Source organism: Perca flavescens, chromosome 1, assembly GCF_004354835.1.
Source record: "Perca flavescens isolate YP-PL-M2 chromosome 1, PFLA_1.0, whole genome shotgun sequence".
NCBI lineage: Eukaryota > Metazoa > Chordata > Actinopteri > Perciformes > Percidae > Perca > Perca flavescens.
Window position 1 is genome coordinate 17,314,544 of NC_041331.1, and position 14,400 is coordinate 17,328,943.

A 14,400-nucleotide genomic window follows, 5' to 3' on the forward strand; every position below is an offset into this window, starting at 1 on the left:
TTAAGTGTCAAACTCTATATAAATAGCACCTAATGATGTTACTAATTTTGTCATAAATATTTAATATCATAGAGAAATGTTTAATGGTGGAAGTAGTACTCTAAGGTATACTTACATGATGACAAGTATCAGTAGCAATACAGTAATGTAGAAATATGTCATGCATTTAACGTTTTACTTTTGTTAAACATTCTCAATTATTAGCATCAAAATATTCTTAAAGTAGCCTATCCAAAGTAATAGTACTCATTATGCAGAATGACCCATTTAAGAATACATTACGTAATTGGATTATTGATGCATTAATCTATACTGCTGGGTATCTTAAACTATAAAAGTGCATAATGCGTAATGTTTAGGCAAATTTAAAGATGGCATGTTTTCAGTGTAAGTGATTACAAGTTTACTTTTGTACCATATAAAATCAAATGCTTGCACTTTAGGGCCTCAGCAGAAGAACAGGATATAAGGGAGAACAAGTATGAAACACAGAGTGGATTTTGGCATGAGTTTCAAGGAAAATATATGAGCTCTGAAGGGCTGCAGGCGCAGAGTGGGTGTGCTTAGAGGGAAAACAATCTTTGACAATCTGAAGGACTTGGAAAACACACAAAAGTAGTCTCAATTATCTGCAGATGGGCCTAGACGTTTATGAAGGAGGACACGTTTAAAAAGCATCTTTCCTCCAGGGAATAAACAGCTTGGTTTTATAGTTTAAACTGTAGAGACTTCAAGAGTCAAACTTAAATAAGAAACAGAATACTGAATATCCAGCTCAAATTAAAACAAGGTTAGGCTGACATCCAGTGGCGATAGATCTGAGTTACACCTGAGTGCTGAATGAATGCAGAAAACCAGAGTGACAGAGTCTGTTGTTATGTCATATAATTAGAAAGGTATTTTCCTATGCTAGAACATCAATAATTATTGAAATTGTAATAATAATGTATTATTATTAATAAAAATAATAATAATAAATGTATTGGATATTGTCAGATTCCATTCCATCCATTTAAAAATCACTTGTATGGCCTTTTCTTAACTAATGGCATTGTTGTATCTTTTTTATATGTTGTGTTTGTCTTGAAAAAAAGAAATAAAAAAAAAAGAAATATATATATATACTTTATTTAATCAGGAAATCACATATAGATCAAGATGTCATTAACAAGTGAGACCTGAAAATGCTATAGCATGTAATTAAAATGATTATGAGCTTCTCAGTTGTGGTGACGGCCTAAATATATTCATGGCTAGTTTTCGGAAAATGCAATTTAAAAATCCAACAATATGGCAGGCCTTTCTGTTCATTTCATTAAATCCATTTTAAATAGGCCTACCGCCTACCTTAAGTCCGCTTTGGAAAAATCTGAAAAACTATTTTATCAAATGCACTTGAGCAAATGATGTCAATAGGCTATTTGTACTGACATTTTAATATTGCTTTAACAGAAATAAACTCAGTAGGCCTAGCACCAGAGACACGCGTGTTTACAGTATAAATACCTATAAGAATAACATGTTTATGTATGTATGTTATGATAAATTAGCATTAGCTGAATTCCACTCTTGTTTTGGAGATGGTTTCTGGTGCGCCACGGTTCGGATGAATTCACCTGTTACGGGGTGTGGCCGGAGATGACTGCAGGCTCAGGTAGTGTAGTCACCGCATACGCTGTTCAGGACGACACAATGAACAGTGGTGTTTTAGTTTAACGTTAACGGATAGGCCCCTTTTTTTGTTCTATTCTTTCTTATTTTTAGGCCTAGTTATTCATTTATTTTTGTCATTCGAGGAGTTTTGTTTGGCACTAATTATTCGCAGCCCAAGGTTGTTTTTTTTGTGTCATCATGGGGAGATTAGCTGCTGCTGCCCTCCTCCTGCTGTCGCTTCTGAAAGGTAATTTCCAACTCGTCGCTTTAAAAAGTCGACTAAACCTGTTTATGAAATTAAAGTTTGTCAAAATGTCGACTGAAACTATACTATATTTCTTACACTGCACTGTAAATGTTATATTCGTATTTTATCCGATTTTATTTTTTTAATCGTTTTTAACTGCTCTTTAATGTTTCATGTGAATCGCCCTGTTGATGAAATGTGCGATACAAGTAAAGCTGCCTTGCCTTGCCGACTGGAGGTATCGATCACGTGACAGTTTGTGTTTATCTGAACAGAGATAGTCGGCCTACTGTAGGATGAAGCTTACAAAAGTCTTTTTGCAGAGTTGAAGAACATTATATGACATATAACAAATAACATTGTATTATTAAATCTTGTTTTTATTATTCGAAGGTCTTAACTTTTAAGAGTTTTTAAGAGTCAATGGGAGCTGTCCATATTTCGGGACAGATTAAGTCAACAGGTTTCATTCCAGCTTTGGTTAGTGGTTTCACAGTAAGCATATTTCCTGTGCCTTGGTCTGTGTCACCTGTTTTTCTGGTTCTGCTACTTTTGAAATGAACTTCTTGGTTGAGAGAAACTCTCACACACAGTTTCAGTTTGAACACACTTTAATTCCTTGACTTTTGGACACACATAAGCTACTGTTATACTCTAAATTACCAGCTTAATTTCCAGCACACGAGATATAGCTTTATTCCATGGAATACAAATACACAAACTACTGTTTTGTAACAATCTGTTTGTTGTCCCTCCCAACAGTGTCGGTGTGTGTTCAGGTGATTGTTCCTCAGAAGCAGCTCAGCACAGCTCTGTTTGCCGCTGTGACCATCCGGTGTGACTACTCCACCTCTGCAAACATCCAAAATGTTCTGGTCACCTGGAGGTTCAAGTCCTTCTGCATGGACCCCGTGCTGGATTACTACTCCACAGGTAACAACCAACCAACCAACCCACACCACAATAGAGCATAATGGAGAGAAAATCACAGTAACATATAGGGCCTACTTCTCCCTGAGCTGTACTACTGACATAAAACAGAGGCTTTATGTTTAAAACCGAGGCTTTATGTTTATATATAAAATATTAATGTTTATATAAATAAATGTTCTCTCTGAACTTTACTAAAACGTATTACTTCCCATATGTAGTCAGCCTAATCTAAAGAAGGTGTGTATGAGAGGTGTAGGCTCCAACTATCCTCTTGCCAATAATCAGCACATTGTCCTTTGTGAATCCTTTGCACTTCCCTGCACACATGATACAATGATCATTTTAATCTATATTTATTTTTACACTAATCTTTTAGCACAGCCCTTAATGTGTATGACACATGATTTCACAACATATTTTGTGACAAATAATAAATAATAATAATCTTTATTTATACAGCACTTTCCAAAACAAAGTTGCGTGTTTTACATGGTTGAACCAGGAACAAAAAAATGTCATGACTGCAGTGAAATAAAATCTAATAATAACAATAACAAATGGATATGAAATTAAAATAACCGAAAGTAGTTCCAGATAAGGCATGTTGGAAATAAAATCATGTGCTCCCATTAATAAAAAAGCTTCTTTTTTTTACCATTAAAACCCTTGAATTGTGAACGTGGGGACTTGCTGAACTAAGTTATACATTATTTTTGCATGGTTGATGAACATATTCACAACATTTTATCATATTTTCAATGACTAAGAGTCTACAGCCATGCTAGGGACTATGTGAGGCTGTACTTAGGCTCAGTGGTGCTTTGAGCTAAATGCTAACACAAGCATATTTTGCATGTTAGCATATTGTACAAACAAAAATTTTGACCTGATCATTGTCAGGAAGAGTCCGGGGATCACCAAAGTCAGTAGGATTCATCCTGGGGGGACCATGAATGTCTGTAATTAAACTCAATCCGTCCATTAGTCGTTGAGATATTTCAGTTTGTACCAAAGAAATGAATGGACCAAGCATGTATACATGGAAGGCGTAGATATAGTTACCAACCACAGAAAAGATTTTCATTTATTGTGTTAATGGAAACTTTGCCTCTGGTTTTGCAGCGTACCAGTCTCAACTCCAGATGGGACAGGACCCGACGAATGACTGTCCAGACAGTCAGCGGACGGTGCGCTCAGTGATCCAGAAGTCAGGAAACAGCGAGCCGACGCTGGGACCGGAATACAGTCAACGCAAGATCACCATCCAAAATAGTGAGTTCATGCAAACACTATGTGGTTCCATCCAGCATGGCGTCAGTTGTGACGGGAATAAGATGAATTTGTGTATTGAGACAAAATGCAGTTTTAAGAACCAAAGAACTCAAACACTCATATCCTCCTCATTCTTTGCTTCACTTTTCATTTTGCCTGTTCAAACTTCATAACAGAGCTGAAATGATTAGTCAGCTAATCAATTAGTGGATTGACAAACTGAACCCGTAACGATTTTGATAATTGATTACTCATTTACATACTTCTTTTTAAATGTCAAAAAGATTGCTGTTTGTGGATACATTATTGCCAATATTTTTCTTAGAGCTCTATTTTAGTTAAGTCAATGTGTTTTTGTGTTTTGGACCGTTGGTCAGAGAAATTACAAATGATTTCACTCAATTTCGTCTCTGAGAAATAGTGACAAGCTTTTTCAGTATTTTCTGACATTTTATAGACCAAATATTTAATTAATAATTGAGAAAATAAATATATGAAAATATGTTTTTCTTTTTGAACTTGTGGCTCTGTCTCAGTAAAATGAGATAATGTCTTTTTTTTTTTTTTTTTTTTACTTGACCGCTGTTAAATTGTGCGTGTGTAGAGGCAGACCTTGGTGATCAGCGAGGTGATGTGGTGGGACAACGGGGTGTACTATTGCTCCGTCAATGCTGCTGGAGACACCTCTGGAGACTCTGACCAAGAAGTCAATCTCATTGTTTACGGTAAGAAACAAAAAGAAAATATATATGGTGAAACATACACTCACTGATTTTATTGTCGCTCCAAATAGGGAATTTCCACAACATCTACTGTTGATCTGTGTAAACCTAAATGTGTGTAGCATTATATGTTGCTTTTTGGAGCTATAGTAAAATAAGTGTAAGAAATATCAATTAACAAGTTTTCTGTCTTTGATCACACCACGATAAGCGTATCTCTTACACCTCTCCAGGCTGGCTAACAGTGTTGGCCATGATCATCGGAGCCCTCATTCTAATCCTCCTCTTCTGTATATGCTGCTGTCAGTGCTGCCCTCAGAAATGCTGCTGCTATGTTCGCTGTCCCTGCTGTCCACAGCAATGCTGCTGTCCTGAAAAAGGTAGAATGCCGAACCCCATTTAGAAAATTGTCCTTGTTGGTGCTTTAAAAATTCCCCCGACATTCAAGCCAAGGGAGTGGGCTGCACAAGAGTGTTAAAGTCACAATCGGTTAGAAATGCACATAAGACAAACTGAAGCAACTTGGGAGAGAAAAAGCAGATATTGTGAATTTGTTCATTATGTGTAGTGTTAGTAAAATGTCCAAAAAACATTAGTAAAATGTTTGGAAAATATGAAGCAATAGACACGTACAATGCACAATTGATGTCCCCATCACATACTTTGAAATCATGTGAGGAAGGGATCCTATCACAGCTAGGATGGATGGGAAATTATTACAGCAACCAGTAACACTCCTAATGGGCATGTGAGTACTGTTTTGAGACAGACTTGACCAATTTTGAATTTATTCCTTAAAGTTAAAACTTTAAAACCGTTTCTGCTCTGCACTGCAATCCTGTGTGATGTTAACTGGCCTTAAGAAAAGTAAATGTGCATTTTAATGGTTAACCTAACTATATCTCCACAAGTTGATTTTCATAATGTTCTGGTACAAACCAAAATCAGTGTTACCTGGCAGGTACAAAATCACTCTGAAATCGTATTGTATGCTTAGTAAATCTTTTGGTGTAAAGTATACCACATTTGTTGTGTTAATAAAACAATAGTCCCTCAAAACTTGTCAGCCACCATGCAGATAAAAAGCCTGTTTACACAGTGAAGACCTTCCTGTATTGATAAATATGAATGAATGTGCTGTTCCCTTCTTTCAGCGGTGATGCAGCATCGTATGATGAAGGACGCTCGGAGGGCCATGGGTCCCTGGTTTGGAGGACAGCCGGTATATGGACCAATGAGCAACGCCTCATCCCAGATGAACCCACTGCTCTACCAAGGTATACATACATACATACATACATACATACATACACGCACATATTGTGAGCACACTGTGGCTTTAATACCTTCAGACTGTAGGTGGTATTCATCTCCAAATAAATAACTTTATTTTTGTTTTTGTCCCTCAGGATCTGTTTCAGGAAAGAGCATCCAGATGCAGCCCATGCCCCTCCCTCCTCCTCATTATTCAGCTTACAGCATGCCCCCTCCCAGTGTCCATGGCAACCACACCCCTGCCATGCTGGACTACCTAGAGAGCCAGGTGAAGGGGATAGACATGGCCAGTCCTATGCTTCAGGTGTGTGTGTGTGTGTATGTGTATATATATATATAGATATACATAGATAGATAGATAGATAGATAGATAGATAGATATACAGGCCAAAAGTTTGGACACACTTTCTCATTCAATGCGTTTCCTTTTATTTTCATGACTTTTTACATTGTAGATTCTCACTGAAGGCATCAAAACTATGAATGAACACATATGGAATTATGTACTTAACAAAAAAGTGTGAAATAACTGAAAACATGTCTTATATTTTAGATTCTTTACAGTAGCCACCCTTTGCTTTTATTAATAAGGGAAAAAATTCCACTAATTAACCCTGACAAAGCACACCTGTGAAGTGAAAACCATTTCAGGTGACTACCTCATGAATCTCATTGAGAGAACACCAAGGGTTTGCAGAGTTATCAAAAAAGCAAAGGGTGGCTACTTTGAAGAATCTAAAATATAAGACATGTTTTCAGTTATTTCACACTTTTTTGTTGAGTACATAATTCCATATGTGTTCATTCATAGTTTTGATGCCTTCAGTGAGAATCTACAATGTAAATAGTCATGAAAATAAAGGAAACTCATTGAATGAGAAGGTGTGTCCATATATATATATATATATTTATTTTTTTTTTTTTTTTGCTGTGTGAAATAGTGCCCTTTCTCTTATTTCATTAGCAAAGGGTGGTCTTTGTTTCAGGTGAGGTGGCATGCCTCAACCACTGAACAACAAAAGTACAACATATTTGGAGAAACATTTTTTTGTATTTTGTAAAGCATAAATTGTCAATAGTGTTTCATCTTGATTGACATCTGCGAGGGCACTGGTTGTGTCATTTATTGTTGGTACACTAACTGTTATAACTGCCAAAACAATAGGCTAGGTTACTGAACCTGTAGGGTCGAATTGTGGCCCAGCTCTAGTACGGTGGTTTTCATTTGTATTTTCTTCTGGTGTCTTCTTTACATCAGTCCCAGCCTCCTCCACCCCACCACATGCAGCAGATGCCTCCTCCACCCCACCACATGCAGCAGATGCCTCCTCCACCCCACCACATGCAGCAGATGCCACCCCTACAGCAGAGGCCCATGACCATCCCATTTTCCCCCGGCCCTCCCAGCATGATCTCTGCCCTTGATGAGGGCCCAACAGAGCGCCGTGTCATCACACTTCCACCAATAAGAGAGCAGCAGGTCAGAATCCAACCTTCTGCGCCCAAGACTCGGCCCCCGAGCTCCAGCGAGAGCAGCCGCAGCGGCTTTGGCCGTCGTGACGACCGAGGATCAGCAGGCAGGCGCCAGCCCTCACCCGCGCGTTCTAGAGGTGTTCCCAGGAGCTACAGCCAGGACTCCCTGGATGGGCGCAGTCGCGGCGGGCCACGAGGAGGCATGGACCGCCCCCGCTCCCGCTCCAGGGACGACCTGTTTGACAGCAGGTCCAGAGGAAACTACTCTCCCCCAGCATCGCAGCGCTCCAGAAGAGGGTCCTGGAGCTCGGATGATGAAGGCAGCAGCAGGAGAGGAGGAGGGACTAGAGGAGGTGGAGGCTGGGTTGAAAAATCTCCCAGCTACAAGGAGTACGAACCGGGACAGAAACCAGGATCACGGAGGATTGAACACTACTCTGTAAGACACACAATGCTTTAGTTGATAGACACACACACACCAACACACTAACGCCAAAGACAAACCCACACAATCATTCAATCACACAAATCATTCTAAAAAAAAAAAAAAAGTCTGAATTATGTTCATTGCGAATTAAGTTATCTAAAGTCAGTATGTCTCTCTCAGGACAAGAGTTCTCGCAGTGGCACCAGCGTCGTCATCTGAGCCCTCCAGCTGAACGCCCTGCGACCTCTGTTTCAGAGAACAAGCACACCTCACTAGATCTGGGAGCCTTCTTGTATGGCTACTGGTAAACTTTTAAATATCAACGTTTTGTTATGTTTTTAAATTAATCATGAATCAACTTTTTTTTTTATCACCGTCTTGATATGCAGAAGTATTCATAAAATGTGCGATTGACAATCTCGAGATTGGCAATAATCCTCCTTCTCAAAGTGTGCATGTGATAAAGAAAATGTTCGATGTCAGTAAAGAAAACTATTTAGTAGCTCCTCATTTTTTTTTTTTAATATTTTTTTAAGAAAACTGTGCAGGTCTTCTACTAAAAGGGGAATTTTTGAGATAATGTTTCCCTCTGCTGGTTTATCAGTGTAATGTAAATTACAGTAGATTTGGACTAAAAGCCTCAGGTTAGATTATTTTTTATATGTGGCTTTAATGGATGTTTCTCCTCTTAAAACATATTTGCTTGGCAGGAACACAGTTAGTTCTTATATTTGATAAAGCCATAAAACATTAAGTGCCAAAGAAATGATGCTCAGGGCCAGTAACTATAAGCAAATTACAATTCTTACATTAGAACTATATAAACCTACATAAATATGAATAGGCTACTGTGGATGCTGGAATTAGTTTTAAGCTATATAATTTTTGTAAATAGTTATCAGTGTTTCCCACAATAGAATAGAAAGCTATTTGTGGGGTGTTGCCCCGTGTCACCGAGGGGGTGAGGGAAGGAATACTTATACTTATTTTTAGACACGCTGTTGGATGCTGTACTCCTATCCTACTTCAATGCCTAACGAATCTATCTCTTAATCTCCCTGACCCCGTCTTTCACTGGTTGAAGCCTGAAAATATTGTAAACAAATTAATAACAGAACTAATTACACTGGTCGGACTGTTCAGCTCCGTTTCAGACCGATACCTCCGGTTTAGGCTGGTCCTCATCCTCAACACGTGCCTTTTTCAGTCGCGGAAAATACTTTTCAATACTCATCTGGATTGAAGCAGCAAACATTCAGTGTAAGAGTAAAAAATGACATAACATTATTTATATATATAAAAAAAAAATAATAACGAAACGCACTGCGCGGCAGCTGGTGTTGATAGTGAGGCGCACCGCCACACATTAGTCTATGTGTGGGAAACACTGGTTATTTTTCATATCTCCTGGATGTCTTGAAGTGACTTGTGAATTTGTTTTTACTAATGTTTTGAAGGAAAAGGTGTATTGCACTCTGTTTAGATAATATTAGTCTTTTTTTAAACTTTTGTATATAAAATTAAGTATCACTTATGAAAAATCTGCATGTAAATAAGTCATTTACGTGGGGTTGATGTAGGATATGAAGTAATGTGAACATTGTTACAGACCCAGAAAGTTGTGTTTTTTTTCATTTAAATTACAGTTGTCAGCACCATATCTATCATTCTCAGTGTACAGTTCTGGAAACTTACCTAGTTTCTTTGTCCCTTCCTTTTTGCATATTATTAAGAAATACACCTATAATCAGTTACACATAGAATTAAAGTTGACTTTTCCATTAATGTTTGTAAGGATTTGTATTTCTCTTTGTTTTTACACTTTACAGTCAATAAACTATTCTAGTATTGTTCTATATACAATTACTGTATGTGTTGGTAGTTGCATGAGAAAGAAAATATAGAGAACATCAACAGTGCACATGCATAACAAAGACATTCTTGTAGTATTTATGTAAAACAAAGGCTTTATTTCTACAGTTATTCTGTGAGTGTATGTTCTTGACAACCGTAGTTAACCTTGAAAGATGGTAAAACATTTGTTTTAGTTAGAAATATTCCACTTAATTTGAAAACTATCCCAATGACTATATTATAGCATGTGCTTTAGCTTAGACTCAAAAGCAACAACATTTGACCACACCTATGAGAAGCAGAACATTAAACATACATTCAGTAACATAAATACAAAAACTAAATTTAGGTCGGTTTATGCAAACATTTTCAAGAGTAGTGGTACTGTGTTCACTTGATCTACAGAAGTTCATTAATTTATCCATCAAAGAAAGGGAGCATTTGTCATTCAAATCTCACTTCTTTGTAAAAAAAATAATTCAGAGCAATCAGGGGACCAAAAAGCCAATCCTGACAATCTTGCCAAAATTTGCAAATACATTTATGTTAAAATAACTACATTTTCTATTAACTTAATGTTGGTTTATAAAAAAAACACATATTACAGTCCAAATTGAATAGAGCTGAAACAATAAATGTGTTAATGAATTAGTAGTTTTAGTCATTTTCCAAGCAAAATGGCCAAATATTTGCTTCTTTTCTCTGTCTTATATGATAATAAACTGAATTTATTTGGTTTATGGACTGTCGGTCGATCAAAACAAGGAATTTAAACGTGTCCTTTTCGGCTCTGGGAAATTCTGAATGCTTTTAACTGTTTTCTGACATTTTACAGACAAGCAAAAGAAAAGAACATTTATTATTTATCAAGTTACCATTTGTTTTCACATGTAAATGTATAATGACTTACACTCCGTTGCCAGTTTATTGGGTACAGCTTGGTAGAACTAATGCAGTCTTGCTATAAATCCTCCCTTCATTAAGGTAACGATGTTCAGTTATAGAGAGATGTTGATTCAACTTTTAAGGAGGCTACAGTTTGTGGTGCTATTGAACTGTGTTGCGTTACACTGATGTTTCTACCAATTTATATCAGTGAGGTTACACTGAATGCACTACAAAAAACACCTCTCAGTATGACGCAGTGTAAGTCAACACAGCATTGCAGCCTCCAAAATTAGTTAAGTTAAATCAAAATGTCTCTAAAAAAGTTTCAAGCAAAAGCTGAACATTACCTTTATGAATGTAGGATTTATTGCAGGGTTGTTGAATTAGACTGCATGCCTTTTAGGTGGATGTACCTAATAAACATGGCAACTGAGTGTAGGCTATAGTGTGTTAATCCTAATGAGTAAAATGTAGAGTAAAATGATGTGTATACCACTTTGGTGAAAAGAAGAATTACATTGGCCGATTGGTTAATTAGAAACCTGCTAGTTAAAATACATTAATAAAAGTAGTAATAGTAGTAGTTAGTGAAAGTAGCAATATACTAGTGTAAAAATAATCTGTTACAAGTAAATGTCCTGCATGTAAAATCTTACTTAAGGAAAAGTATAAAAGCTGTAGCATCAAAATATCTCTTTATTGTCGCAGCTGGTTAATGTGGGCCTGATTTTAATTAGGCTACTTTATATCTACTGTTCGGTAGCTTAAACTATGAAAACCTATATCATAATGTATAGTTGATTTATATTTTGTATTAATAATCATAAGTAAATAGTAGCCTATAAAACAAATAAATGTAGTTCAGTTATGTACAATATTTGCCTCCAGTGTGTAGTAGATTAGTAGGCTAGACTGTAATGTAGAATAACATTACATTACATAACATAACGTGGACTCAAGTAAAGTACACGTACCATCTAGGCTACCCAAGTACAGTATACCCCGTCAATGAGTGTAATGTGTTGTTTTGTGTTTGTTAATGTAAGCACTAGAAGTGAAAAGAAGAATTAGGCAACATTGGTAATTTGGTTAATTAGAAATTTGCTAGTTAAAATAAATGAATACACTTTATTAATAATTAATACAATCGTGAATAAAATCAGAGATTCAATATTAAACCGTCTCTGATAAAAGCATGCAAGTCGACTAAGTAAAAGGAAGAAGACTCGAAACCACCGTTTGCTTTGTCGAACTAGTAGATAGAATGTATTTATATACATGGGTTTCTCAGCAAAGTCATCACTGCTTGCGCACGCAACCGGGGGGCAGAAAGAAGACGTGTTTTGTGTAGCTAGCTAGCTAGTAGCGGCATAGCGTAAGTCAAAATGCCAAGGAGTTGTTGCGTAGTTAATTGTACAAACAGAGCCAGTGATGGGTGCCTGATGTTTAACATACCTAGGGGGAAGCACGCTTTTGCCAAAAACCGGCGGAGGTTATGGCTTCAAGCCATAAGAGGGGCAGATTGGGGTCATGTGCAAGCAGTCAGGCTCCCATTGTATCAATCAGAAAAGTTGCAGCTTGTGGTTGTTCAGCTAAGTGATATCTACCTGTCAGGGCTGTGGTACTCGAGTCCGGACCATAGACAATTAAAGGTCCGGACTCGAGACAAGTTTAGACAGCTAGCTAAAGCTACGCCGATGTTTTGCTAACGTTAGCGCAACAGTGTTAATATTACGACTGCCTTCGGAGGTTACTATATCTGCGTCCACGTTGCCAACATAAGATCTGTGGCGTTAGTGCTCCTTTTGTACTTAACTTTATTGTATGAAATATTAAGCTTCGCTCCTCTGAGATGGGTGGGTTTTTGTTACGTTACATCTAGCGGACATTAGCTAACGTTGCCGAGACAGTGGCAGTAGAGCTTCGGCGAGCTAACCAAGACAGTGTTATCGCCCTCTCACCCACAATCAACCTCTGCTGCGAAAAACAAATCAACCTGCAGTGATGTTTTGAAACTAACATATCGTACCTTTTCCCAGAAATCCTGGCCATTATTTTAAGACATAAACCAACCATAAGGGTACACTCAGGAGTAACCCTGCTGCTAACACGGGCTATTACATTAGCCTAAAATGATAATTATAGCCATACATATATATCACAGTAACACTGCAAAATTAAAGACCGACAAACAGATCCAACTTAAATCATGTTTTATTGAGTCCGCAGTTATATACAAACAATAAGGAAAGCTTAAAGGAATACGCCACCGGAATGCATGTCGAAATTCTAGCAGCGATGTTTCCCCATTGGAATGAATGGCAAACAGAGCTATAGATAGCTTCTCATAACGAGAGCTCTCCAGCTCACAAAAAATGATTAAATTTTAATCGGTCAAAAACGTTAGCTTTGTAAGACCATAGAGTATGTGTTATATAAATACCATGACGACATTCAAAGTGTAAATATATGCAATGTATGTCGAAAGTCTAGCCCCGAGGTTTCACATTGGAATGAATGGCAAACATAGCTATAGCTAGCTTCTCATAACGAGAGCTCTCCAGCTCACAAAAACTGATTAAATTGTAATCGGTCAAAAACGTTAGCTTTGTAAGACCATGGAGTATGTGTTATATAAATGCCATAACGAAATGAAGGGACTAAGACAATGTGCACTGAGACAAAAATGCGTTTGCATTATCGGACTAGTAAGTCGGACTCGTTTCAGGTGAGGGTTGGCCTCCGCCAGGGCTGCGCTTTGTCACCAATCCTGTTTGTAACATTTATGGGCAGGATATCGAGGCGTAGTCGGGGTGGGGAGGGGTTGCAGTTTGGTGGGCTGGGGATCTCATCGCTGCTCTTTGCAGATGATGTGGTCCTGATGGCATCATCGGCCTGCAACCTTCAGCACTCACTGGATGGGTTCGCAGTCGAGTGTGAAGCGGTTGGGATGAGGATCAGCACCTCTAAATCTGAGGCCATGGTTCTCAGCAGGAAACCGATGGAATGCCTTCTCCAGGTAGGGAATGAGTCCTTACCCCAAGTGAAGGAGTTCAAGTACCTCTGGGTTTTGTTCGCGAGTGAGGGGATAATGGAGCGGGAGATTGGTCGGAGAATCGGTGCAGCGGGTGCGGTATTACATTCAATCTATTGCACCGTTGTGACGAAAAGAGAGCTGAGCCAAAAGGCAAAGCTCTCGATCTACCGGTCAGTTTTCGTTCCTACCCTCACCTATGGTCATGAAGGCTGGGTCATGACCGAAAGAACGAGATCCAGGGTACAAGCGTCGAAATGGGTTTCCTCAGGAGGGTGGCTGGCGTCTCCCTTAGAGATAGGGTGAGAAGCTCAGTCATCCGTGAGGAGCTCGGAGTAGAGCCGCTGCTCCTTTGCGTCGAAAGGAGCCAGTTGAGGTGGTTCGGGCATCTGGTAAGGATGCCCCCTGGTCGCCTCCCTAGGGAGGTGTTCCAGGCACGTCCAGCTGGGAGGAGGCCTCGGGGAAGACCCAGGACTAGGTGGAGGGATTATATCTCCAACCTGGCCTGGGAACGCCGATCCCCAGTCGGAGCTGGTTAATGTTGCTCGGGAAAGGGAAGTTTGGAGTCCCCTGCTGGAGCTGCTCCCCCCGCGACCCGACACCGGATAAGCGGACGAAGATG

At 38.6% G+C, this 14,400-nt stretch overlaps 1 protein-coding gene across 1 annotated transcript; it reads left to right on the forward strand.

The window, feature by feature from the left end:
- Positions 1 to 1,611: 1,611 nt before the first annotated feature.
- On the forward strand, positions 1,612 to 9,245 carry LOC114557116 (immunoglobulin-like domain-containing receptor 1). Its single transcript, XM_028580427.1, has 9 exons — positions 1,612 to 1,900; positions 2,663 to 2,833; positions 3,956 to 4,109; positions 4,712 to 4,830; positions 5,061 to 5,207; positions 5,982 to 6,104; positions 6,237 to 6,406; positions 7,361 to 8,014; positions 8,183 to 9,245. The coding sequence occupies exons 1-9, from the start codon at positions 1,852 to 1,854 to the stop codon at positions 8,219 to 8,221; spliced, it is 1,626 nt and encodes a 541-aa protein (XP_028436228.1). The 5' UTR covers positions 1,612 to 1,851; the 3' UTR covers positions 8,222 to 9,245.
- Positions 9,246 to 14,400: the final 5,155 nt, after the last annotated feature.

Bases quoted from the DNA above. Each gene is read 5' to 3' on its own strand.
- LOC114557116 (XM_028580427.1), top strand. From the start codon at position 1,852: ATGGGGAGATTAGCTGCTGCTGCCCTCCTCCTGCTGTCGCTTCTGAAA. The intron at 6,407-7,360 runs GTGTGTGTGTGT...TCTTTACATCAG, and splicing joins TGGCCAGTCCTATGCTTCAG to TCCCAGCCTCCTCCACCCCA. The intron at 8,015-8,182 runs GTAAGACACACA...TGTCTCTCTCAG, and splicing joins GGAGGATTGAACACTACTCT to GACAAGAGTTCTCGCAGTGG.